Source organism: Microcaecilia unicolor, chromosome 9 (genome assembly GCF_901765095.1).
Source record: "Microcaecilia unicolor chromosome 9, aMicUni1.1, whole genome shotgun sequence".
In the NCBI taxonomy this organism is placed as follows: Eukaryota; Metazoa; Chordata; class Amphibia; order Gymnophiona; family Siphonopidae; genus Microcaecilia; species Microcaecilia unicolor.
The window spans coordinates 143,651,623-143,677,550 of record NC_044039.1 but is presented as its reverse complement, the minus strand read 5'-3'; the positions used below and the strand labels follow the sequence as shown (position 1 = coordinate 143,677,550).

At 43.8% G+C, this 25,928-nt stretch overlaps 1 protein-coding gene across 1 annotated transcript in view; it reads left to right on the top strand.

Moving 5' to 3' along the window:
* Nucleotides 1-25,928, top strand: part of SPTBN5 (spectrin beta, non-erythrocytic 5) — a 300,302-nt gene that overhangs the window by 2,786 nt on the left and 271,588 nt on the right. Inside the window, exon 3 of the mRNA XM_030213698.1 lies at nucleotides 20,666-20,840. Coding sequence (XP_030069558.1) covers nucleotides 20,666-20,840 — 175 coding nt within the window. The remainder of the gene's footprint in view (nucleotides 1-20,665; nucleotides 20,841-25,928) is intronic.

The following is a 25,928-nucleotide window of genomic DNA, read 5'->3' as shown; positions in this document are numbered from 1 at the left end:
TCCATTATTTTTCCTACCACCACCGTGAGGCTTACTGGCCTGTAGTTTCCCGCTTCTTCTCTGCCCCTGCTTTTGTGAAGATGGACCACATCTGCTCATCTCCAATCCTGTGGAACCTCTCCCGTCTCTAAAGATATGTTAAATAAATCCTTACAAGGTCCAGCCAGGACTTCTCTGAGCTCCCTCAGTATCCTGGGATGTATCCCATCCAGCCCATAGCTTTGTCCACTTTCAGATTTTCAAGTTAGTTATAAATGCTTTCTTCCGTGAATGGTGCAATATCCACTCCATTCCCAGAAATACCCTTGGCAGCCAACTGCGGTCCTTCTCTAGGATTTTCTTCCATGAACACCAAGGAGAAGTATTTGTTTAGCACATTTGCTTTATCCTAATCACATAGCTATTCTGAGCATCTTTTAGTCTTATAATTCCATTCCTAGCTTTTTTCCTTTTCACAGTATAACTGAAAAAGGTCTTGTCACCGCTCTTTACATCTTTAGCCATTTTTTTTTACAGCTAGTGAAAGCACAGGTGGAAGTAAAAATGACTAAAGATGTAAAGAGAGGTGACAAGACCTTTTTCAGAGACTTTGGGGAAAGAAGAAAAGCTAGGAATGGAATTGGAAGACTGTGTTTTGCTGTCACTTGTGAAAGTGACAGCAAAACGATCAGTGCTGAACCCCTATTCTCTATAGGGTGCCCGACCTTTATAGAAGAGAGAAGATCCACCGACAGGTGGAAAACTCAAGCACCCCACGAGAGAAAACAAAAATGTATAAAAAGTGGGAGTACGACCAAGGGAACCAGGAACTGGAAGATGTTCTTAAAAAAACTTTATTAAAGGTTGGAAGACTTCCAACCTTTAATAAAGTTTTTTTAAGAACATCTTCCAGTTCCTGGTTCCCTTGGTCGTACTCCCACTTTTTATACATTTTCGATCTTTATAGAATACAGTGATACCTCGGTTTTCGTCGATAATCCATCCGAAAATAATTGGCGAAATCCGAAACCGACGAAAACCAAGGCAATTATTTCCATATGAATCAACACTGGAAAGCAATGGAATTGTTTGGCTAGACGTGCGGGGTGATGCTCACACAATGAGAAACAATGCCACACTGAGTAGGAGAACGCGTGAGTCGCCCTTTGTTTTCGCAAAATTAGCAGCGAGGTCACATGGGCATGCCGACGAAATCCGAGACAAATTTTTCGCAGAAAAAAAATAGACGAAACCCAAAACCAACGATAACCAAAGTCAACGAAAACCAAGCTACTACTGTACTGGCATAGCACACAGATCATGCCTAATTTGGGTGCCTGATTGAAACCTGTGTAAGTCTGGTGTCCAAAGTTAGGTGTGGATTGGCACTATTCCATGACCTGACACCTAACTTTTGGGAATGCTTATGACCCACCTAAGCCCCTCCCATGGCTACGTCCCCTTTTGACAGGGCTGGTGTTAGGAGGAGGCAAACAGACGGCTAAGAAAGCAAATAAAATGTATTATTAGGAAAGAAAAGGAAAACAAAAATGAGGATGTTATAATGCCTCTGTATTGCTCCATGGTGCGACTGCACCTCAAATATTGGTCACCACATCTCAAAAAAGATATAGTGGAATTAGAAAAGGTACAGAGAAAGGTGACGAAAATGATAAAGGGGATGGGATGACTTCCCTATGAGGAAAGACTAAAGTGGCTAGGGCTCTTCAGCTTGGAGAAGAGACGGCTGAGGGGAGATATGATAGAGGTCTATAAAATAACGAGTGGAGTGGAACAGGTAGACGTGAATTGCTTGTTTACTGTTTCCAAAAAATACTAGGACTAGGGGGCACGCAATGAAGCTGGTTTGGATAGCTTCCTAAAAGAAAAGTCCTTAAACCATTATTTAAATGACTTAGGGAAAATCCACCACTTATTTCTAGGATAAGCAGCATAAAATGTATTGTACTGTTTCGGGATCTTGCCAGGTACTTGTGACCTGGATTGACCACTGTTGAAAACAGGATGCTGGGCTTGATGAACCTTCGGTCTGTACCAGTATGGCAACACTTATGTACTTATGAAATAACAATTGAATATCACTGAAACAGCTTAAAAAATTATTGTAGGTGGTAGAGAAACAGCAGTTGTAAACTTTGCATTTTGTGCTCATTTTTCTACACCGATGACCAAATTTCAGTGAGGATATCTGTTTCTTGATGGGTTCATTTTAACTTTTGTTGTAATCTGCCTTGGGAAGCCTGGTGTTGTAAAGATGGAATATAATGAAATTAAATTGAAGAAAAATCAAACTCTTCTTTCATTGGGGGTACATGGAATCACATCTGCATCTGTTTTGTAGAAGTTTACATTTTAGATGCACAAATTGATTATTCTGTTTTTGAACATGTTTCAGGGACAAGTGGTTTTATAAGTGAAAATAAAAATAAATATTTTGTTTCATGCAGATCTCTTATGTTTAAACATAACTAAATGGACTATAAGCCCCTAATGTAGTCTATTGCAGCCCCTCCCCCCGTAGTGATGCTACCAATTGTGTTCAATACAAAAAGGATGTGCATTTCTGTTTTTATTTCTTTATCTTGCCATGTTTCAATTTTAGGGTTCATATTTCCATTTTTCTAATTTCTGATCCCTTGTTCTGTATTTGGTGAAGGCCTGTCTGTGTTTTGTGTGTGAAGAAGTCATTTAAAGTTGTTTCATATGTGGCAGCAGTGGTGGGTGTGGAGATTGGGGGAGGGGGCCTCCTGCTTAATTTTATTTATTTGCTGCACTTGTATCCCACATTTTCCCACCTATTTGCAGACTCAATGTGGCTTACAAAATGTTACAATGACATATACACATTATAGAATAAGAATTTCAGAATAAAGATACAGATAGGTGCATAAGAATATCATAGCAATCATATTAACGGAATAATAATTTTACAATTGTTACAAATAAGAGTGCATAAGTAAATCATGTAGGATTGGAAGTGGATTGATAGATAAACATAACATAATGATAACAAGGCAAGATATAATATTCAGTCATGAGGATGTAATTAAGATGAACAAATAGGAGGGTTCCATAATAGTTGTAATTGGAATAATTTGGGAGTCAGATCGTTATGGGGAATCTTTTTTGTACGTCTTTATGAATAAGTAAGTCTTTAGAAATTTTCAGAAGGTTGTCAAGTCATGTGTTGTTTTTATGGCGATCAGTAATTCATTCCATAGTTGTGTGCAGATGTATGAGAAACTAGATGTATGTATAGATTTGTATTTAAGTCCTCTGCAGATGGGATATTGAAGGTTTAAGCAGGTGCGTGATGAACTTTTGTTATTTCTCTCTGGTAAGTCAATTTCTGTCCTGAGCCCCAGTCTGCCTAAAACCGGCCCTGCTTCCTGGGTCCGTTTGGAACAGTAAAAACGGAACTAGGAAGACACGCATTGATCTGTTAGTGAAGTTTTTAGGTTTGCACCAACTGTTTTTTTATGCCCCTGATGCAGCCTGTACTCCTGGCAGTAGCGTACCAAGGGCGGGGTGGTGGGGATGGTCTGAGTGCAGGCAGCAAGGGGGTGTGCAGAGCAGGCGCGTGACTGTCGGTTCTGCTGGTCCCCTGCCCACTCTAACGTTACTTCCTGTTCCGGGCAGGGGACTGCCAGAGCCAACAGCCACATGTCTGCACTGCATACACCCTTGCTAGGAGGAAAATTCTGGTGATGCACCAGTGGTGTGGGAAGCGCTTCGGGGGTGGGGTGATGCACCGGGGGAGCACAGCGGCGACTCACCCCGGGTGGCAAATAGGCTAGGAACACCACTGACTCTTGGCAAAACATGGCCATGCTGGGCATCTGATTGTGAACCCTGGGTGCATTAGTACGACTTATTAAAAACACATTTTCTTCCGCAAGGTCTACCTCTTGGGTTTTTATTCTGCATAAAGATAGGACTGACTTTTATGCGGTCCTCTTTATGCGGTTAACATGGCTGGTTAAGTTCTGCATATCAACACTTAACCAGCCGAGTGGTGAATCTGCCCCTGTAATGCCCTCAAAATAGCCAGTTTTTAGTTTGGCGCTAACTGGGACTGAGCCCTCCTGGGACAGAGAAATATCCAGTGTACCTGAATGTAACTCACCTTGAGCTACTACTGAAAAAAGGTGTGAGCAAAATCTAAATAAATAAACTAGTTCTTTTCAGCAGTGCTAACTGGTTAAGTGCCACTGAAAATGACCTGTTAGCCCTGAACAGGTGATTTAACCAGCCAGAAGCCATTTTTAGCCAGTTAAATTGTGTTGATTGTCGACCCCCATAGTTACTGTCACCCCCATACCTCACCCAGGTACTGTACAGATAGTTGTGCGTGGCTCTCCCCTGCGTGCTGTTTGAAAACTTGGTGCCTAACTTTTCCTGCACACAACACAAAAGGGGATGTGGCCATGGGAGGAGCATAGACAGCTCGTGGGTGTTCCCCAAATTTAGGCGCCAAGTTATAGAATAATGTGGATCTGCACCTAACTTTGGATACCAGACTTACATCTGTTTCTATCAGGCATAGGCATGACCTGCTCTCTATGCCAGTGTTCTATGGTGCTCTTTATAGAATAGGGGCTCAACCCTGATCTTTTTGCTGCCTACATATAGAATTTCTCCCTAAGAACATAAGAATAGCCAATCTGGAGAAGATATTTCAACATGGGTTTTTTTTTGTTTTCCCTCAAAACTGCCTATTAAAAAAAAGAAATTAACAAGAAAGTTAGTTAGGGATGGGGCTGCATGAGAGGGAGAGGCATAAGACCTGGGTTCCTGCGGTGGGGTAGAGGATAGGGAATTCCGCTGTTTGTACATCTGGGAAGCTTGTCAGGTGCCTTTGGCCTGGATTGGCTGCTGTCGTGGACGGGATGCTGGGCTCGATGGACCCTTGGTCTTTTCCCAGTGTGGCATTACTTATGTACTTATGTACTTATGGTTCAGAACAATGGTTTATCCAGCCCTGTGTTCTGCTTCCAATTGTGGCCAATCCAGGTCACAAGTACCTGGCAGAAACCCAAATAGTAGCAACATTTCATGTTACCAATCCCGGGGCAAGCAGTGGCTCAATAGCAGACTATGGACTTTTCCTCCAGGAACTTATCCAAACCTTTTCCAAACCCAGATACGCTAACTGCTGTTACCACATCCTACCGCCATAGTTTCTTTGAAAATTGGTAGCCAGTAGACTTGTATGTTTACCAGTGACTAGTAAACCTGTAAGTCCTTTTGAATTTCAGAGTTTTATTGCCAAATTATCTGTTGGACATGTCAGCCGCCAGTTTCAGGAGGGCATGCCATTGTAATGGATTGGCATCTCAGCAGGCTGATATTTATATATTTATTGCATTTGTATCCCACATATTCCCACATATTTGTAGGCTCTATGTGGCTTACATTGCTCCGTCATGGTATCACCATGACTGAATAAACATATACAATTAGTATTTATATAAGAAACATGGGAAATATAGTGTATAAAAGTAACATGTATAGAGAGAACATTAATGGAATAACAGATGAAAACGGTATTGTACTAAAGTTCAGATGATGGCTCATTATGGTATGTTTTGTTAAAGAGGTGGGTCTTCAAGGATTTCCGAAAGTTGATTAGATCGTGCATTTTTTTCATAGCAGTTGGTAGTGCATTCCATAGCTGCGTGCCTATATAAGAAAAACTGGATGCACGTGTCAGTTTGTATTTTAATCCTTTACAGCTTGGGAAGTGGAGATTTAGGAATGTACGAGATGATATTTTGGAGTTCCTGAGTGGTAGATCTATGAGGTCTGACATATAGACCGGAGCATCTCCATAAATAATTTTGTGAATCAAGGTACAGATCTTGAACATAATGTGTTCCTTGATTGGGAGCCAGTGCAGTTTCTCTCTAAGGGGTGTGGCACTTTCGTATTTTGCTTTACCAAATATGAGTCTGGCTGCAGTATTCTGGGCTGTCTGAAGTCTCTTGATGATTTGGTCTTTACAGCCAGCGTATAGAGCATTGCAATAGTCTAAGTGACTTAACACTATTGACTGCCCCAGGCTGCGAAATATATCTCTTGGGAATAGAAGTTTAACTCTCTTAAGTTTCCACATTGAATGGAACATTTTCTTAGTGGTGTTCTTCACATGACTTTCCAATGTAAGATTTCGGTCAATGGTGACTCCAAGAATTTTCAAGGTTTCCGATACGGGAAGGGTGAGGTTAGGTGTGGTTATGGAAGTGTATTTATTAGGGTTGAGAGGATGTGAGATTGTGTTTTTTCAGCATTAAGCTTTAATTGGAATGCATCCGCCCATGAGTTCATGATTTGGAAACTGTGGTTGATGTCATTAGTAATTTCATTTAGGTAATTTTTGAATGGGATGTAGATTGTGACATCATCTGTGTATATATGAGGGTTGAGTCCTTGGTTGGCTAACGATTTGGCCAGGGGTATCATCATTAGATTAAAAAGGGTAGGTGAAAGTGGTGATCCTTGGGGAACTCCGCAATCAGGTTTCCAAGGTGTTGATGTAATCGAATTAAATTTTACTTGGTAAGTCCTTGCAGTTAAGAAGTCTCTGAACCAATTAAGAACATTGCCACCAATTCCGAAGTACTCCAAGATATGTAATAGAATTTTGTGGTTTACCATATCGAATGCGCTGGACATATCAAATTGCAGGAGAAGTATATTATTGCCTGTTGCAATTGTTTGAATTTATTAAGGAGAGTAGTTAGTACTGTTTCTGTACTATGGTTAGACCTAAAGCCTGACTGAGAGTCGTGAAGAATAGAACATTTATTTAAATGGTCGGTTAGTTGTTTGGTTACCATACCCTCCATCAGTTTGGTTATCAGCGGGATAGATGCTATTGGGTGATAGTTAGTTATATCATCTGTTTTTTTCTTTTGATCTTTAGGAATTGGGGTGAGTAGAATATTTCCTTTATCTCTTAGGAAAAGTCTGTGTTGTAGCATGTAATTTAAATGCATCGTGAGGTCTGTTATGAATCGTTGAGGGGAATGTTTTATAAGGTTGTTAGGACAAATGTCAAGATAGCAATGAGATTTGGTGAACCTATTGGTCACTTGGGAGATGGTATCATATAGGAGTATGTCGAAATTTGTCCAAGTTCTGTCTGCTGGGCATTCATCTACGACTGGATCAAGACAGTCTAGGAATTTTACGTGATCAATGGAAGTAGTTTGTATTGCGGATTGTAACTTTACAATTTTCTCACTAAAGTAAGTCGCAAGATTGTCAGCTGATGGGGTGTTTGAGGTATTTGAAATGACCGGGGTGGAATCTAATAATTTGTTCACTAGTTTGAAGAGTTTATGTGTGTCATTGAAGTCTGTTCCTACTTTGGTTTTGTAATATGATTTTTTGGTTTGTCTGAAGGTATATTTGTACTTTCTTTGTAGTTGTTTCCAAACATTGAGTGTGGATTCATCTTTTCTTTTCCTCCAAGCTCGCTCTGACCTTCTGACTTGTGTTTTTAGTTTTTTAAATTCTTCATTAAACCATGGTATTGAGTTCGGTCTACGAGATGTTTTGGTTTGTAATGGTGCTATGGTGTCTAATATGTTTTTGCATCTGCTATCCCATACTTGGAGAAAGTCTTTTGAGTCCAATTGTGCTGACCAGTCATTCTTGTAGATATGTTGCCAGAATATAACCGGGTCAATTCGACCTCTTGTAGTATAGGTTGCATGTTTTTGAGTATGGTATAGGTCTTTTTTTATGCCATTGCAGGGATACATTCAATTTGTAATGATTGGACCATGGTATGTCAGTCCACTTTGTATCTGTTAATACAAAATTAAGATCTGCAGAGAATTTATAAGCAGTGATGTCTAGTGAATGACCTTTGGTGTGGGTTGCTTGCAAATTTGGCCAATGGAGATCGCAAAGTTGGAGGAAATCCTTGCAATCACGTGCATAGGTTGAATTGGGGTCCTCTAGATGAAGGTTGATATCTTCAATTAAGAGTAGGTTTGAACTGGAGACGCATATGTTCAATATGAAGTCCATGAAATGTAATTGGCAATCAAGCCAGTTACCTGGTGGTCTGTAGAACAGGATAACATTTAGGTAGTTGAGTAAGTTTGGATGATTAATTCTAACTGAAGCAATTTCTAGCTGAGGGGTTATGGATTCAGATGTTGTTGTCAAGGTGAAGTGAGATCTGTAAATTATAGCTATGTGTTATGATTCTGCCGGTCTGGCAGGGGAGGGGTGTGGACTGCATTCCTGATTGGCTGTCAGGGTTTGAGCTGACATCAGTGGGTAGTACTTAAGCCCACATGCTCCTGTTTTCCCTGCTTTGGCGTTACATTTCTTGGCAGCCTAAAGCCTTTACAGTTCTCTGTCAGAACGTTACTCTGGTTGTGTATCTGTGTTCCCTGTTCAGGGATTTCAATTACTTTCCCTTTGCTTGGGATATCTCGGGGCAGCGTGTGTGTGTCTGTGTGTGTACTCAGCCTGCTGTTTAGTTTGCTTTGTCTGGGCTCGTTTCTGTCTGCATGCAGGTGTGGGTAATCAGTTCACTTGCCTCCAGCTGGGCTCTCTCCCGCTGCTTGCAGTTCTCTATGGGAGGCCAGCTGCTTTGTTTGTTCAGTGGGGACTTTCCTCCCGTTGGGCCGCAGACTCGGCAGGCTGCCGGTCTGTGAGCCTTCCCTCAGGTTGTTTGTTTACTTAGTGTTCTCTCCCCTCCGTGCTCCTGCCTCTGACTTCTGGCGCAGTAAGTTTAACCCCTTGTGTACTGTGTCTTTGCCTCTGTCCTCTGTGTAGTTAGATAGAGGATTTTCTTCATCTCTTTTGTTTTTCCTCTGGCCTCTGGTTTGAGGGCTAGTCTACCTTTGTTTCCTGTCCCGGTGTCTGGCTGCTGTGGTTCTAGTGTGTTCATTTTCCCTTCTGTCCTGGGGGGGGGGGGGGGGGATTCCTGGCTGCGGTGTTCGTGTGGCAGGGCGGTCTTCTTGTTGTTTTCTCTGTATCCTCCTGTGGTTACAGGGTGCTTCCTATGTTAGTTTGCCCTTCCTGCGATAGTCCCCTGGGAGGGTGTGGCACCCCGATCTGGTTCCTTTGGTGTCTCTCCTTGTTAGTCGCGGGAGGAGGTTCTGTCCTGGGTCTGTGGAGCCTCCGTGCTTGCTTATTCAGTGCGTGGCTGGCACCTCGGGTCTCGTGGGTACTCCGGTGTTTCTTTCTCTCCTCCCTGTGTGTGTATCGGTTCCTGTTCGGCCGTGAGGCCCGCTTGAATGCCTATTTCCCTTTCTTCCTGAGGTGCTGCGTGTGGGTAGGCTAGGGGTGTTGGATAGTTGGGGTGTGTAGTGGCGGGTCGGTCTCCCCTAGGCCTTGGTCCCTGCTATCAGCGGGCTTCGGCCTAGGCTCAAGGGCTCATGACCAACCCAGCAGATTACACTATGCCTCCTCCGTGTTTATCCTTTCTAGTCCAGTGGGTCATTTTGTATCCTGGGGGGCATAAATCCAAAATTATGGGTTCTTTAAGATCATGGATCCATGTTTCGCTGATGAAAAGATCAAGTTTTTCTGTTGTGATCCAGTCTGTAATGATTATTGTTTTATTAACTATTGATCTGGCGTTTATATAACCCACTGATACAGTTTGGTAGGTATCAGTAAGGTGTGAAGATGTGTTGATTTTAATTAGTTGTCTAGTCTCTTGTACCCTCATGATCAAAAGCAAACGCTGGTGCTAGAGGCTGTTAGTGCCATACTAACTGCCCCATGATTAGAGCCCTCGAGCGCGTGAAACAACGCGCTCGAGGGCTCTTTGCGCAAGTAGCATGCTAATGCATGCTAAAAAGGGCTCAGCACATTCATCGCCAATGATCAGCAGCCAGCGCCAAAATTTGGGTCGCTGGCTGCGGCAAACCCTACGCCAGCTCCGAGCTGGCGTTAGGGTTTGCAGATCATTGGGGAGGAATGGTGAGCCCTGTCCAGCATGCAGTTGCATGCTGACAGGCCCCCGTTCCCCACCAAAGCAAACCTACCAACAGGGGCTGGAGGTCCAGCGGACCTCCGGTCCCCCTGACGATCCCACCCCCCCAGATTCAGGGAGGGCTGGAGATCCGGTGGGTCTCCAGCCCCCCCAAACCCCCAGAAAATGGTCCCTGGTGGTCTAGTGGCTGCCGGCCAAGCCCCCTCCCACCTTCCCACCCAGCGATTCCCTTACATTCTGTAGCCTCGCCCAGCGCATCCCAGGATGCCCTAGGCGGGGCTGGGCGCCGCCATTTTGCAGCGGCGTCAACACAAGGAAGAGGAGGGAGGCAGGCTGCGTCCCTCCTCCAACTAAGGTAGGGGGGTCGGGAGGGGGTTATCCTTTACGCTGGACCACCAGGGATTGGTCGGACAACGGTGGGGGGGAGTTGGGGTGGGCTGGAGGTCCGCCGGACCTCCAGCCCCCCATCACTCGCTGGGTGGGAGGGGGTTTGGCCGGTGGCCACTAGACCACCAGGGACCATTTTCTGGGGGTTTGGGGGATCTCCAGCCCTCCCTGAACCTGGGGGGGGGGGGGGGGATCACTGGGGGGACCGGAGGTCCGCCGGACCTCCAGCCCCCATTGCTCGGGGCAGGGGTAGTCAGGGCCTGGTGGTCCCAAGGACCTCCAGCCCTGTGTTTGACAGGTTTGGACTTTTGACAGCTCAGACCTGTCAAACAAGTGCGGGAGGATTGTGCTGAGCGCATGCTCGGCACAATTCGCCCGCACTTCTACCCCATGATCAGAGATAATTGCACTGCTTAAATTTGCATGCATTATCTCTGATCATTGGTGTGGTAAAACTCTGCGCTGTTCCAGCGCAATTTATAGCGCTGTTTGGAACAGCGCGGGGCTTTTGATCATCTGCTTGTTGGTATTTAGGTTTATTGTGACCATTTTTTGTTTTATGTTGGTTATGTCCATAAGTAATTGATTTTCCTTTGAATTGGGTATTGTATTTTTGGTGTTGTGGAATCTGTTTAGGTAGTCTAAAAGCTTTGTGGGCAGTGGGTATTGTTGCAGAACTGCATGTTAAACAGCTGGATTCAATTCCCAAACCCAACTTCTGTTCTGTGTACTGTCAGGGGATGCTGAGGAAAGAGTTCCTGCAAAGTGGTACTTTCTGGACAGGTTCAGGTTGGATGCATTTGGATTTTCTGAAAGGCTCAGTCTGAGTCCTTTGGCTACACTCTAACTGCAATGACCCCGCTGGAGGGGAAGGGAGTAAGAAATGCACCCCTGAGTCATTGCAAATGAACTATAAAACCCAAAGGTGGAGGAGGAACTCGGGCTAGAAAACCTGTATGTTATATTGCAAATGCAAACATCATAAATCACTGCAATATAGAAACTACAATCTAGACAGAATGCTGAATGGAATGCTGATTGGTTTGACACAGGATAATAAAACCTAGAGATAGCATTTTACTGTTATAACATTCAATATTAGCTTTTAACTTCTCCAGAGCAAGAACTGCCACAAATACCCTCCCTACAGGGATTATTGTTCAGTTGTGATAGCACTGTTGACTTGTAGAGGAGTGCTTTAATATGATATGCCATAATATGTACTGTTGTTTGAATTTTATTTCTGCTGAAATTGTCTGTTGGCTATATTCTGATTGATCTTGTTGTACACTGCCTTGGGTGAATTTCTTTAAAAAGGTGATAAATAAAATCTAATAAATAAATGATTCATTTCTGAGCTTGCTATAATGAAGTACTAGCTTAAATTCAGTTATATGTGCACTCTCTATACCAGGGGTAGGCAACTCCGGTCCTCGAGAGCCGCAGGCAGGTCAGGTTTTCAGGATATCCACAATGAATATGCAGGAGATAGATTTGCATACCATGGAGGCAGTGCTTGCAAATCTATCTCATGCATATTCATTGTGGATATCCTGAAAACCTGACCTGCCTGCGGTTCTCGAGGACCGGAGTTGCCTACCCCTGCTCTATACCATGGATTATACATAGTACTGTGGTGAATGGCCTGATACCATCAATATAATATGGGGGTGGGGCTGGGGTGGACCCAAGTCAGCCTTTCAAATTATCCAGGAGAGAGGGGAAGGGGCATTTATGGTTATTGCTTCAGGATGACACCAAGTGGTCAGATTCAGGGCCCATGATTGCATAGTTAATGGGAGGAGCTCTGACACCTCGCCCTCCCCAACACCCACCCTAGTTCTGTCATTGTGTGTTATATTTGGGAAGCTATAAACTAAGGGTTATAAAATCCTTTGTAATTATGAAAATATTTCAGTTGAATATAGGTGAAAAGATATAGGGCCTGATGTTTAGCACAAAAACAAACAGAAGTGTCTCCCTGACCACAAAACACATACAAAAAAGAAGAAAGAGGTAGGGGGTAGACCATGAGGGGCATTTTCGAAAGGAACGTCCAAGTTGCGATTTGGATGTCCTTGCAAAACGGTGAAATCTAGGGGCGGGGAAACCCGTGTTTTCGAAAAAAGATGGACGTCCATCTTTCATTTCAAAAATACCGTCAGGGACGTCCAAATCCTTAAATTTCGCCGTCCCTAGATTTGGACGTCCCTAGACATGGTTGTTTCTGATTTTCGGCAATTTTCGAAACCAAAGACGTCCATGTCAGAAACGCCCAAATGCAAGTCATTTGGTCGTGGGAGGAGTCAGTATTTGTAGTGCACTGGTCCTCCTGACATGCCAGGACACCAACCGGGCACCCTAGGGGGCACTGCAGTTGACTTTATAAATTGCTCCCAGGTACCCCTTACCTTGTGTGTTGAGCCCCCCCCCCAAAAAATCCAAACCCCTCTACCCACAACTGTACACCACTACCATAGCCTTTACGGGTGGGCACCTATATATGGGTACGGGTCCGCCTGTCTGATTTGCACTGCAGTACCCACTAAAACTGCTCCAGGGACCTGCATGCGTTGTCTTGGACCTGAGTATGACATCTGAGGTTGGCATAGAGGTTGGCATGACATATTTTGAAAGATTTTTTTTGAAGGTGGGAGGGAGGTTAGTGACCACTGGGGGAGTAACGGGAGGCCATGCCCGATTCTCTCTGGTGGTCATCTGGTCATTTCGGGCACCTTTTTGTGCCTTAGTCGTAATAAAAACAGGTCCGAGTGAAAACATCCAAGTGTTTGTCAGGGATGTCCTTGTTTTTTTCGATTATGGGTCAAAGACGTCCAATTGTTAGACACGCCCAAGTCCCGCCTTCGCTACGCCTCCGACACGCTCCCTTGAACTTTGGCTGTCCTTGCGACGGAGTGCAGTTGGGGACGTCCTAAATCTGGTTTCGATTATACTGATTTGGACGTCCCTGGGGAAAAGGACATCCATCTTCTGATTTATGTCGAAAGATGGACGTCCTTCTCTTTCGAAAATGAGCCTACATATGTCCATCCAAACAGCAGGTTTATTAAAAAACAATTCCAAAAGTACAAGGTTGTTCATCAATATAATTCCAACGCAGTCCTGTGTTCCGGCGCTGATGTGCCTTCTTCAGGAGTCAAATGAAAAATATCAGCCACTGATGACCATTAGCCACATAGCAAAAGGAAACAGCCACCTATACCGTATCCCTTTATCTCTCATAAACACAGTAACTTCCCTAAAGGATCTGCGTTTCTGCAAAGTGCTCCAGGCCAAGTCTTGATACACCCCAATTTTGCAGTTCTTCCACTTGATTTCTCCTTGTTGTCTCGCCTTGGCCAAAATCTTCTCTTTTGTAGGGAAATCTGCAAAACAGACCACAATATCCCTTGGAGCAAAGTCCCGCTGTGGCCCTGGCTCCCTGTGAGCTCGCTGTATTTGCAAATCAGACCATCCACTCCTCCCATCTGGATATAAAATGAACTCACACAGCTCCTCTATCACTGCTGAACAATTGATAAAGAGATCAGATTCCGGAATTCCCTTACAACATGTTATTTCTACGGGACCTGTTTTCCAGGTCTTCCAACTGCTCCTTGACACTTTGGAGATCTTCCTGTTCATCTGTGAGAACTTGGCGCACCAAACCCACTTCTGTCTTAAGGGTACCTCCTCCTCCACCTCGCCAACCCGAGACCCTAAATCTCTCAACTCGGCATGGATGTCTCTCAGTGCCATATGAATATCCTTCCGAACTCCTGCAAAATCCTCCTTCAGATCCCGGAACCATGCTTGTACCACTCTATTCACCGACTCCCCCATCTCTCTGTCCTCCAGCTGATCAGTCCTCACCGGTTCCTCCGACACCACCATTTTTTTTCAAACTGCGTCCCGCTCCCTGTGGCTCCCTCTACTACTACTACTACTTAGCATTTCTAAGTGCCTCTGGGCACTGACCCCCGGTGGCCCTGGATCCACACACCCGGCTTCATCCTTCTCCACAGAATCTCCTTCGGCCCACACCACTAAGTTACCCACTAGGTGTCCCGGGCCCCTCTGGTCACCCTGATCTCTGGGCTGCTCCATTTGCCTTACAGCTCCTCCTGCCATGCCCTCCTCCGGATCTCCCGTTGAATCACTCAGCTTTCCCCTCACCATTGAAAGCGCTGTCGATCTGCCAATGCGGCATCCTTGCTCCTGCTCCTCTGCCGGTTTGCTAGACAACACTCATGGGGCCTCCTCATTGTCCACGGAGCACTTCTCCACTCCAGCCTCGCCAGACTGCTCCACGCGTGGTGCGGTTGCTGGTGCCGCCATTTTGGCTGAGCCCCGCTCCGACCCTACCGACATCGCCGCCACTGCTTTCGCTCCGGGGGTCACAGAGAACTTGAATTTCTCTAACCCCTTCTTTGGGGGCATCCTTCCCAACTCTTCTCCCTTTTCCCCCCTCAAAACTGCAGCAGGAGAGGGTTTAAAGCGCTTTTAATAGCTTGCTCTGACGGAGCTAGTTTTTCAAGCTCCCATCACTCTGCGTTATGTCACTTCCTCCCTCAGAATTGTTTTTTTTATAACACATGAGCACTTACACTGGTCGAAGAGAGTCATGGCTGCAGACAACATAGCACCACTAGGGACTTGCCTTGAAGTAACAATTCAGATAAGTGGACAGACACGATTTATTTCCTTAATGTTTGTATCATTACATTAAGAACTGAAGTGATTTGACTATGAACTAAGGAGGATAGGCAGGCCCAGTGCAGTGATGTTTGAAGTTGGTGCGCTGTCAGCAGTTACCATGACCAATGGTATAAGGCACAGCCACACATACTGAGTTAAAATTTAATGCCAAGAAGTGTAGAGTGATGCACTTGGTGTGCGGAAACCCAAAATAGAGATACTGGGTAGGAGGGCAGAGATTAGTAAGCTCAGGAGAGAGACCTTGGGGTGTTGGGCGGAGGATCTGAAGGTGAAGAAACAATGCGACAAGACGATGGCCATGGCCAGAAGGATGCTAGGTTGCGTAGAGAGGAGCATAATCAGCAGAAGAAAGGAGGTGTTGATGCCCCTCTACAAGTCGTTGGTGAGGCCCCACTTGGAGTATTGTGTTCAGTTTTGGAGGACGTATCTTGCTAAAGATGTAAAAAAACTGGAAGCGATGCAAAGAAAAGCTACAAAATGGTATGGGATTTGCATTGCAAATCGTACGAGGAGAGACTTGCTGACCTGAACATGTATACCTTGGAGGAAAGGAGAAACAGGGGTGATATGATACAGACGTTCAAATATTTGAAAGGTATTAATCCGCAAATGAACCTTTTCTGGAGACGGGAAGGTGGTAGAACTAGAGGACATGAAATGAGGTTGAAGGGGAACAGACTCAAGAAAAATGTCAGGAAGTATTTTTTCACAGAGAGAGTGGTGGATACTTGGAATGCCCTCCCACGGGAGGTGGTGGAGATGAAAATGGTAATGGAATTCAAAAATGCGTGGGATAAACATAAAGGAATCTTGTTCAGAAGGAACGGATCCTCAGAAGCTTAGCGGAGATTGGGTGGCAGCACCGGTGGTTGGGAGGCGGGACAAGTACTGGAAAGAATTCTACGGTCTATGCCCCGAAAATGGCAAGGATAAGTCAAGGTCAGGTAAACTCATGTGTGCTACTTTATATGTATACTAGTAAAAAAGCCCCGTTTCTGATGCAAATGAAACAGGGGCTAGCAAGGTTTTCTTCTGTGTGCATGTGGGAGTGTGTGTGTCCCTGCCCTCTGCCCTCTCTCCCTTCCCCTCTGCTCTCTGTCCCCTCCCCCCTTGGAGTCGAGTCCTTCAGTGTTAAGTTTCCTGCTGTGCTGTGTTTGTGTTACAGAGATAGTGAGGGCTTCTGCCCTCTCTCCCCTCCCCCCTCTGAGTCCTTCACTGTTACAGAGAGAGCGATTTGGTTTCGTGCTTTGCTGTGTTTTCCTTCACTGTTTGTGTTACAGATAGCGAGGGCGGGGCAGACACTCATGGGGAAACCGGATATCTCTCCCCCTTCACACTTCCGGCTGGAGGCTTCATTTAGAACGTTGGTGGTGCCTTTTATACATAGAGATCTTGTTGGGCAGACTGGATGGACCATACAGGTCTTTATCTGCATCTACTATATTACTATGTTACTGTGATGATAAAAACACATAAATTGGCTAGAAAATCCAAAGTACTGCATCACACTGAAACGCAATCAAAACTAGTCAAACCGGCTCAGAACCAAGTGTTAAATCTGGGCAGAATGCAGCCAATGCACTGGCATTATCCAACATATAAATTATCCATTTATCCATCACTATCCAATTAATTTGAAAACCCACCCTAAACCTAGCCCATATTATAAAAATACCAGTGGATTTTATAAAAGTCACTCAAAGTTGGGCAGCTACATTTGAGTGTCTAGGGCAGATGCAAGTGTAAAGCAATTAGTTAATAAAGCATCAGCAATCAATAATTGACTTTAATTGGCAACAATTTGGAGTTACTTGCATATCTGCCTTACAACTTCCATGTCTAAATTTTATAGCACGCAACTCCAAAGGTGTGTGGCCTTGGGAGGAGCATGTGTGGATCAGGGGGCGTTCCCAGAAGTTAGGCACGATTTTATAGAATACTTTAAAATGTACACCCAAGTGACGGAAATTGAGTGCCAGCGTTTACACCAGCTTTTAGCAGGTATAAATGCTGGCACGAAAGGTAGATGCAAAATCCGTGTTAAGCTAGTATTCTATAAGGGGTGCACTGTGCGGAGGGCCTTTATACATTACCAGCTTTGCGTAGATCTTCCTGGCATCTAACTTTGGATCCAACACACACCAGCATAAAGACTTGACATGGAACCGTGTTTTGGCAATAAGATGCCTTGCTTCAGCAGTCAGTGTATCTGATGTAGGATATCTGTATATTGTACAGATGCTAAGACTTTAAAAAGCCCGAACAGAGCTTTCACATAAACCAAAACACTGCCGGTTCCATGTCAAGTCTGCATGTTCTTTGATATCTGTTTAATAAATTTACTGCAACCCACCTCTGGAAAATATTGGTAAATTAGTTGTCCTACATCCCTTCCCTACTTTTTTGTTTTTGCGTCTTTGGATGCCGTTTACTGAATTCTCCCCATAGTGTCAGGCCATTCAGTTGGATTTCCAGCCTGATGCCCTCTGTATAAAGGCTGAAAAGCCACAGATAGAAAAGGGGTACCTTCACTAGTTGCTGGTGAACATATAAGTTCATTTGAGTATTGGTCCAAATGTTGCTCATAGAGGTGGGGGAAGACAGAGGAAGACACTGCAGTGGCAGAGCCTCTTTTTCTACACTGGAGATCTCTGATCCAGAGGGACAATAGCTTACCTATAATGACTAAGGGGCTCTAAAAACGACCAAAGGAGGTAAAGGTTACATTCTGAACTTGGTTGGTATAGTGAGCAGCAAGACTCCACTGGGAATAGAGGGAAGGGTCACATGCAATATTAATGACCTATGAGGAACATAGTAAATGATGACAAATAAAGACCAGCAGGGGCCCATCCAGTCTGCTTGTGCGGGTTATACCTCTCGTTTGTTTCTGGGATTTTCTGGGATTCATGCAGGTTACATCTCTATTTTTTTTTTTTTTAGGATTGTACCTGCCACTCTGTGCAGGTTATACCCCTCTTTTGTTTTTAGAGTTGTAACTGCAGCTTCATGTAGGTTATCCCCTTCTGTGCCTTTATAAAGTGTAAAAGTCAGAAGCTACACTGGCTCCCACTCAAAGAGCGCATCACGTTCAAAATATGTACCCTAGTACATAAAATCATCCACGGCGATGCCCTAGCCTACATTTCAGACCTGATAGACCTACCACCCAGGAATGCTAGATCATCTCGCACATTCCTTAATCTTCATTTTCCCAACTGTAAAGGTCTAAAATATAAATTAATGCATGCATCAACCTTTTCCTATATGAGTACACAATTCTGGAATGCACTGCCACGCAACCTAAGAACGACCTATGAACTGACCAACTTCCGTAAACTACTAAAGACCCATCTCTTCGACAAGATATACCACAAAGATCAAATCATGTGAAACTCCCATTTATAGCCAGAAATGTTAATAATGCCCTCTATTATATTACTATCATGTATTCCATTACCATACAATCCAACATCCTTCTGTAACACCAAATGTCTATTCTCTTCTCATTTCCATTATCCATGATGTATTGTAAGCCACATTGCAACTGCAAAGAGGTGGGAAAATGTGGGATACAAATGCAATAAATAAATAAATAATAAATAAAAGTCATTTAAGGTTTGTTTTGAGAAGAAATGCTCTATACTTCTATTCCATCCTCTTGCCATACGGGATCCTCTGTGTTTATTCCATATCTTTTAGAATTCTGTCACTGTTTTTGTAAGAACATTCCAGGCATCTATGACTATCTTTAAAAAATATTTCCTTTTTTTTAAGTATACGTTTATTAACAGTGATTGGGTATGGACAGAACAATGTAACAGCATTAAATACTATACATCAAACAAATTTCAACAGAGGTATTAATCTCTCTTGAGCTACTAATGCAAGTGGTAGAACAGAACCTAGAGCCAAGTATCTCCTCATGTATGCAGTGGGACAAGATAACAAAAACTATTCTCCACCTCCCTCCACTGTACTGTATTTCTTTTATTTCCTGATGTTTTTAAGATTATCTATAACGGAATAAAGATCAGAACCAAAGTTTAAAACCTATACAGAAATTAATTAAATAAGAAAAATTAAAACCATTAAAATTTAAATAATAATAAAAAAGATGTGGTGGGGCATTTAAAAACATCTAAAGTCCAAAAAACCCATCCTACTCATAACGACCAACCCCCCTCCCCCCCTGGCCATCTCATAGCCATAATCAAACACAAAAAATGTCTAGATTTCCTGTTCAATTATGGCTGTGAGATGGACATTTTTGCACTGAAGATAGCCCGATACGAACTGCCATTTTCCAAAGTGAAATGTCCAACTTTAGAACAAGAAAAAAACAGGGATGTGAACATCTGTCTGGCATCATTTTCAAAAATATGGCCACAAAGACATCCCTATAGAACAGAAGAGTAGCCTAGTGGTTAGTGCAATGGAGAGTAAACAAAGGAACATGGGTTCAAACCCCACTTCTTTTTTTTTTTTTATTTAATGCCTCCAGGACCTGAAAAATACTTACTGTACCTGAATGTACACCACTTTAATAACTGGCAGGCTTGCAGTTGTCTTATATATTTAGAATTTTTTCTGTTTCTGGAAGAGTTGAAGTGGAACTTGAACCTGGGTGCCATGGGTCACAGACCAATACACTAACCACCAAGCTACTCTTCAGACCTTTTACTCCTTTCTTTAGAATGCCTATAATACCTGAAGCTAACATAGAGCCTGGCTTTCTTTTCCAGTTTCACTTTCAGAGGAGCAAGAGGGAGATAGCAACCACAGGGGGATTAAGGAAGGGTCATGCCTTAATCCCTCCAGTGATCAAGTTGCTCAATTAGCAGTGGCGTACCAAGGGGGGGGGGGGCGGTCCACCCCGGGTGCACGCCGCTAGGGGGGTGCCGCAGTGCACGCCTGTCTGCTCCCAGTTCGCTACGCTCGCTAAATTCTCTTGTTCACTGCAGCAGCTCCCTCCTTCTGCCCCGAAACAGGTTACTTCCTGTTCCGGGGCAGAGGGCGGGAGCTGCAGTGAACGAGAGAATTTAGCGAGCGTAGCGAACTGGGAGCAGATAGGCACGCGCTGCGGCACCCCCCCCCCCAGCGGCGTGCACCCGGAGGATGTGTCATTTCGCGGGGGAGGGGGGGGCACATCGGCGATCCGCTCCAGGTGCCATTGAGGCTAGGAACGCCACTGTCAATTAGAGCAACTTTTTGTAGCCTGGACGTGACTGAAACAGATCTAGATAAAAACGTCCTTCTTTTTTAGACATGGCTGTTTCCTCCCATTCGAAAATCCTTGTTGGACATCCTATTTTTGGGCCCTCCCTAGTCCCACCCTAAATACACCCCCAAAATGCCCCCCATACTATTTGGACAAACTGTGGTGTGAAACGTCCAAATTCTGACTTTCCAGAATCAGGATTTGGATGCTTTTTAAGACGTACATCTGCTTTGAAAATGAGCACCAATTTCTTCATCACAATATAGTCTACCAAAATCTTAACTAGGCAAGCTTGGATGGACCATTTTGGTCTTGTTCAGCCACCATTTACTATATTGCTGTGTAATTTTGACTTCCTTAATTTATTTCAGGGAAGAAGAGTGGTACGTGCTTAGATATTTTCTTGTTCAGTGGTGCGTTGGGATTCAGGTTACCATGGATGATGAATATGATGAGGGACACATCCGGAACCTACAAGAGCAGCGCATGTTTATGCAGAAGAAGACTTTCACCAAATGGATGAATAACATCTTATCTAGAGATGAGGTAACAGATCTTCTTTCCTTCTTTAGTTCAGCAAAACATTAACAGCCATGTTGGTCCTGGAGAAAACTGGATTCTTAGCAAGTTCTGATATCTTTTATTGTTCAAATATTTATAGCTTGCCCTAGTTACTTGCCTGCAAGGGTAAAAGCTACAGTCATACTTTTTATTCCACGAATCTTGCTGGATTTTCAGAGTGAAAGAATGTGGATAAGTGATAGACCTTCCTTATCTCCCACCCCAGTAACACCTCAGCTCCATTCAGGTAAACCTTCAGGTGTACAGGCACCATCCCTCTAATTCATGGGTTCTCAACCCAATCCTCAGGACACGCCTAGTTTTTCAGGTTGTCCACAATGAATATGTATGAGACAGATTTGAATGCCCTACCTCCATGGTATGCAAATTTATCTTATGCATATTCATTGTGCGTATCCTGAAAATCTGACTGCCTAGATGTGTCCTGAGGACGGGGCTGAGAACCCCTGCTCTAATTCTATAATCTTGTACACCCATTTTCACACTTACAATGAAAATTGCATGAGCCGGTAATCCCATGGTAAACTGAGTTAGAAATTTCCTCAGGGGATTACTAGACTGGTGTAGAACTCTCCAATTCACTGGAGGGAAGGAGAGCAGCATGAGTGGGAGGGAGAAAGAGTCCAGCCCCAAAGGGAGGATGATGTGAGCCTCTAGGTAGCCACCTATACTGTGAGTCCTGTACACAGCTAACCCACAGTTTCTACGGCCTGCCTGATCACTAGACAGCCTATTTCTGTAGACTCTTTTCCAGCCCACATCCCAGTGGCGTAGCCACAGGTGGGCCTGGGTGGACCGGGGCCCACCCACTTAGGACTCAGGCCCATCTAACAGCGGCACACATTTAGTGGCAGCTGGTGGGGATCCCAAGCTCTGCCAGTTGAAGATCTCCCTCTGATGGTGCTGAAAACATTGCTTTCCACTTCAGCAGTCTGAACCGCCTAAGCTGGCACCTGCGCATGCTCAGTTTTCGGCGCATGCCTGCTGCAGGCTGCCAAGGTGGAGAGCAGTGTTTTTCCACCAGCTGAGATATATTTTTAAGTTGGTGGAGGAGGGGGTAGAACACTTGGTGCCCACCCACTTCTTGTCTAGGCCCACCTAAAATCTGCTGTTTAGCTACGCCCCTGCCACAGCCTATACTTCCTGCCCTACCTGGTCATTAAGCAAGTCTACTGTGAGCAGTACTGTAGTCTATAATGCTAGCCAAGGCTTATATAATTCTTTTGGTTTCCCAGAGATATGTACAGATAAAACATAGACATTTATTATAGGTAATAAAACAACTTAGCCTTTATTCACATACCTGAGAGTGATATATCTCTGCATACAGGTTTGCTTAGATGCCAGGAATGAATTATAAAGCATATTAGGAACAGCAAACTTCTAAGTCCAATCTGCCCATCCTTGGATCTCTGCACAGCTGAGAGAGAGAGAGAGAGAGAGAGAGATTGCCTAACTTCCACATAGTAAGATTGCTGCGTTACCCTAGGCAGGCACAAAAACCTAAGGCTGGAGAAAGAGGAAGTTTTTGCCAACTAAAGCATTAACTGTGAGGAGTTCTCTGGGTGTGTAGAAAGAGTTAACCCAGCCTGGGAGCAGAGCAGGAAAAGCCTGTTCAGTGCCAGAGGCAGCAGCTCATAGAAGTGCCCCTCTGAAGGAAGGACAGACAGGGAGGTGTGATCCTGAGTGGGTCTGGTGGCTGGGTAAAAGCCCAGCAAGACAACTTACTGCAAAAGAGAGGGAAACGCAGCCTTGGATTGTTCTGCCAGAAAGGATGGGTATTGGAGGGCTGGTTGGAAGTGTAAATATGTAAGCACCCTAGGATTTATAAAGAGACTATTAATTCAGTAGTTGGAACTTTACACCAAAAGTCTTGGATTGGCACTAAAACCTCTTTCAGCAAATTGAGCTGTTTTGATGCAAAGTGAACTGTTTGTTAACCAAGAAATTTGGATATGTGCCCGTTTTAGCATTCCAGTAAAGTATTTTACATTTTGTTATAAATTCTGGAGTGGAGAGTTTCTTTGGAGTGCGAGTGAAGTTATTTTACTTCCAGACTGATAAAGGGGGAAAAAAATAATAAAGTGTGGCTTAGAACCCTACGGCCTACCAAGATCAATCCTGGCTCCGGCCTGCGCCCAGCTCAGTAAAAAGAGAACCTTTGTTTGTGTCCCTGGTTCTGGTACCTGACCCAAAGAGCTAGCTAGTGCCCGAAACTTTGTGGTGAGACCAGGGTTACACGCAGGTTACAGAAAACTGCCAGTTACATACCTAACTGACAGCAGTGCATTTACACAAGCTATTGAGCTAGCATAAGTGATCACGCCTAAAGTTAGGCGCGTGACTATGGACTTATGCTAGTATTCCATATTGGCAATTATACACATGATTGCTATTACAGAATTTGCGATGAGCACACACATTTTAGGTGGCTATTTATAGGGGCTCATTTTCTAAGCACTTAGATTTACAAAGTTCCATAGGTTACAATGAAACTTTGTAAGTCTAAGTACTTTGAAAATACGCCTCTTTGTAAGGACAATTGTATAAGAGAGCACCTATATTAATGCGCCAGTTCTATAAAAGAATGTAGGTACTTATAGCTCTTTTAATACACATCAACTTGCGCTCCCCTCTCCCTTCCTCATCCATCTTGACATAATTAGAGCTTCCACCCTGAGTTATACAGGTCTCAAACTCTGGAATGCTTCCCCCCCTCCACCTCCACTTGGGGGCTTCTTACCCTAAATTGCACTCAGAACCCACCTTTTTTCTCTAGCTTTCCCGATCACAGTCCGATGTACAATTTCCTTTCCCCTTTGCCTCTTATAATTTCTTCTCTCTTCTTTTATTTTAATATTGTAAACTGTATCAAAGTCAGTAATGGCCATTGCGGTATATCAAGAGACTGCAAAATAAATAAATAAATAAATAGATGCATGTATGCAGTTAGGTGGGAGCACTTAGCTAGCCACAGAGCTGCTATCAGTGCTTGTGCTTACATGCCAGACATATGCATGCATCTTATAGTATTCTGTAAGTTATGTATATAAGTTTGGTTTTGAGGGACTGACCAAGATGGCGCCGAGGTCAGACATGCTATGCTGAGCTCCGGAAGATTGTTTTCCTCTATACTTATTTCCTTGTTTCTATGATGCCAAAGAGAAAGGGAAAGGTTAGAGGAGTTTCCTCCTTACCCTCTGCGATCCCAGCTCTTCGTCAGGCTCCAATTACAGCATATGCGACATCTACTGCACCCCAGGGCATTCATTTGACCGGTACAGAGAGGATCCCCAGTCAGGAAAGTGAGATCTCACTTAGCCCATGAAGTCCAGTACAGCAGGCTCAAGGAGCGGGGAGCATGTCGGGAAGTGCGTCTGTCGAGACCTCGGAAGTCAGGGTCTTAGAACTGGCCAAGGAGGGGCCAAGGAGCGACACTCCAGGATGGGGTTTTCCCTGAAAATCTGAGCCTCTCAGTTACCCCTTTGGTTGTCTTGTTGAATTTGTCAGGACTAGAGAAATTATCTGGACCATCGATGGTGAGTGAAGTACGGCCTAAACCTGATACAACTTTACAACCATTGGTGAGACCTGCAAAGGTAACGTTGGAGTCCTTATGGTCGGCTATAGAGTCCCTGCATAAGGTTTATCTCACTTTTGTTTCCAATTCAAAGATGAATGCTTCAAAGATTGAAACAATTCAATCTCAACTAACCCATCAGGAGAATAATTTAAAGGACTATGAGTTATCTTTATCCCAAGTAAAGGAGGTAGAACAAACTGCTACAAGGTGCAAATATAGTACATCGAAAATTGGAGAATCTAGAAAATGGAGCTAGATCATTAAACTTGAGACTCTTAAATTTTCCATCTGTTAAATTAAGCTCCCTGCGGGATGTATTTCATAAATTTCTAAAAGAAGTGTTCCAATATTCTGAAACTGGCCTGCCACCAGCTTTATTATTTACCAGTTTCTTCTATTCGGGAAGCTAGATTACAAGGTCAAAGAGGTGGCTGAGTCAACTTCTGATAGCTCAAATGTTTCAGCTCTTTTAGAGAGATCACAAGAAGAGGTGGATTTTTGTGCCACCTTATTGGTCTCTTTCATGTTTCTTCAAGACAAGGAAGCTTTGCTTAGACTTTATTTGAGACAATCTGCTTCAGTTACTTTTATGGGAGGAAAGATCCAGATTTTTCCTGATGTTTCCAGATGGACACAGGAAAGAAGGAAGAAGTTTCTCTCTATGTGACAGGAAGCTTTGAATTTGGGAGCTAAATTTCCGTTAAGGTTTCCACGTAAATGTGTATTACAGATTGATAATGTTAGTTTCCATTTCTTTGAAGCTTCACAGCTTCGTTCTTTCATGGATGCAAGAGCTCCTAAAACCTGACTTGTAATGGCTTCTGGACTTTTTAAAGAGTTTAGGTGCAGTTAACCGGACCTTTGAATAGTTTTTCTTCCTTTTTTAAACCTCCTCTCAGGTTATGGTGTATTGATCAGTCCTCCTTGTGGACTATTGCCTGTAAAATTTTGTAAAAGAGGGATTTTTCCCTTAATATTTTCTTTTGTATTTCTTTGCAAGTTGCTTTGCAAAGTTATCTTTGGTGAATATTATAAATCTTTCTAAATAAAAATGTAAAAAAAAAGTTTGGTTTCCACCCATGCTCTGTCCAGATTTTACCTACGTGTAAACCCATCTGACAAATATTGCAGTAGTAACATAGTAGATGATGGCAGATAACAACCTGAACGTCTATCCAGTCTGCTCAATAGTCACACATCATCAATTTATGATAAAACTAACAATCAACATGGTATAAAAATATTTTATTCTGGCCTTTGCCATTTTATGGACACAGACTGTAAAAGTTCACCCAGCACTGTCTTTAAGCTCCAGTAACTAAAGTTGCTGTCAAAGCCCTCTCCAGCCCAACCTAAACTGTCTTGCCATACATGGGACACAGACTGTAGAAGTCTGCCTGGCACTGTGCCTCTCTAATGGCAGGTGTAAATGGAAGCGCATAGTTTTCCTGAGGAAAATTTTCAAATCT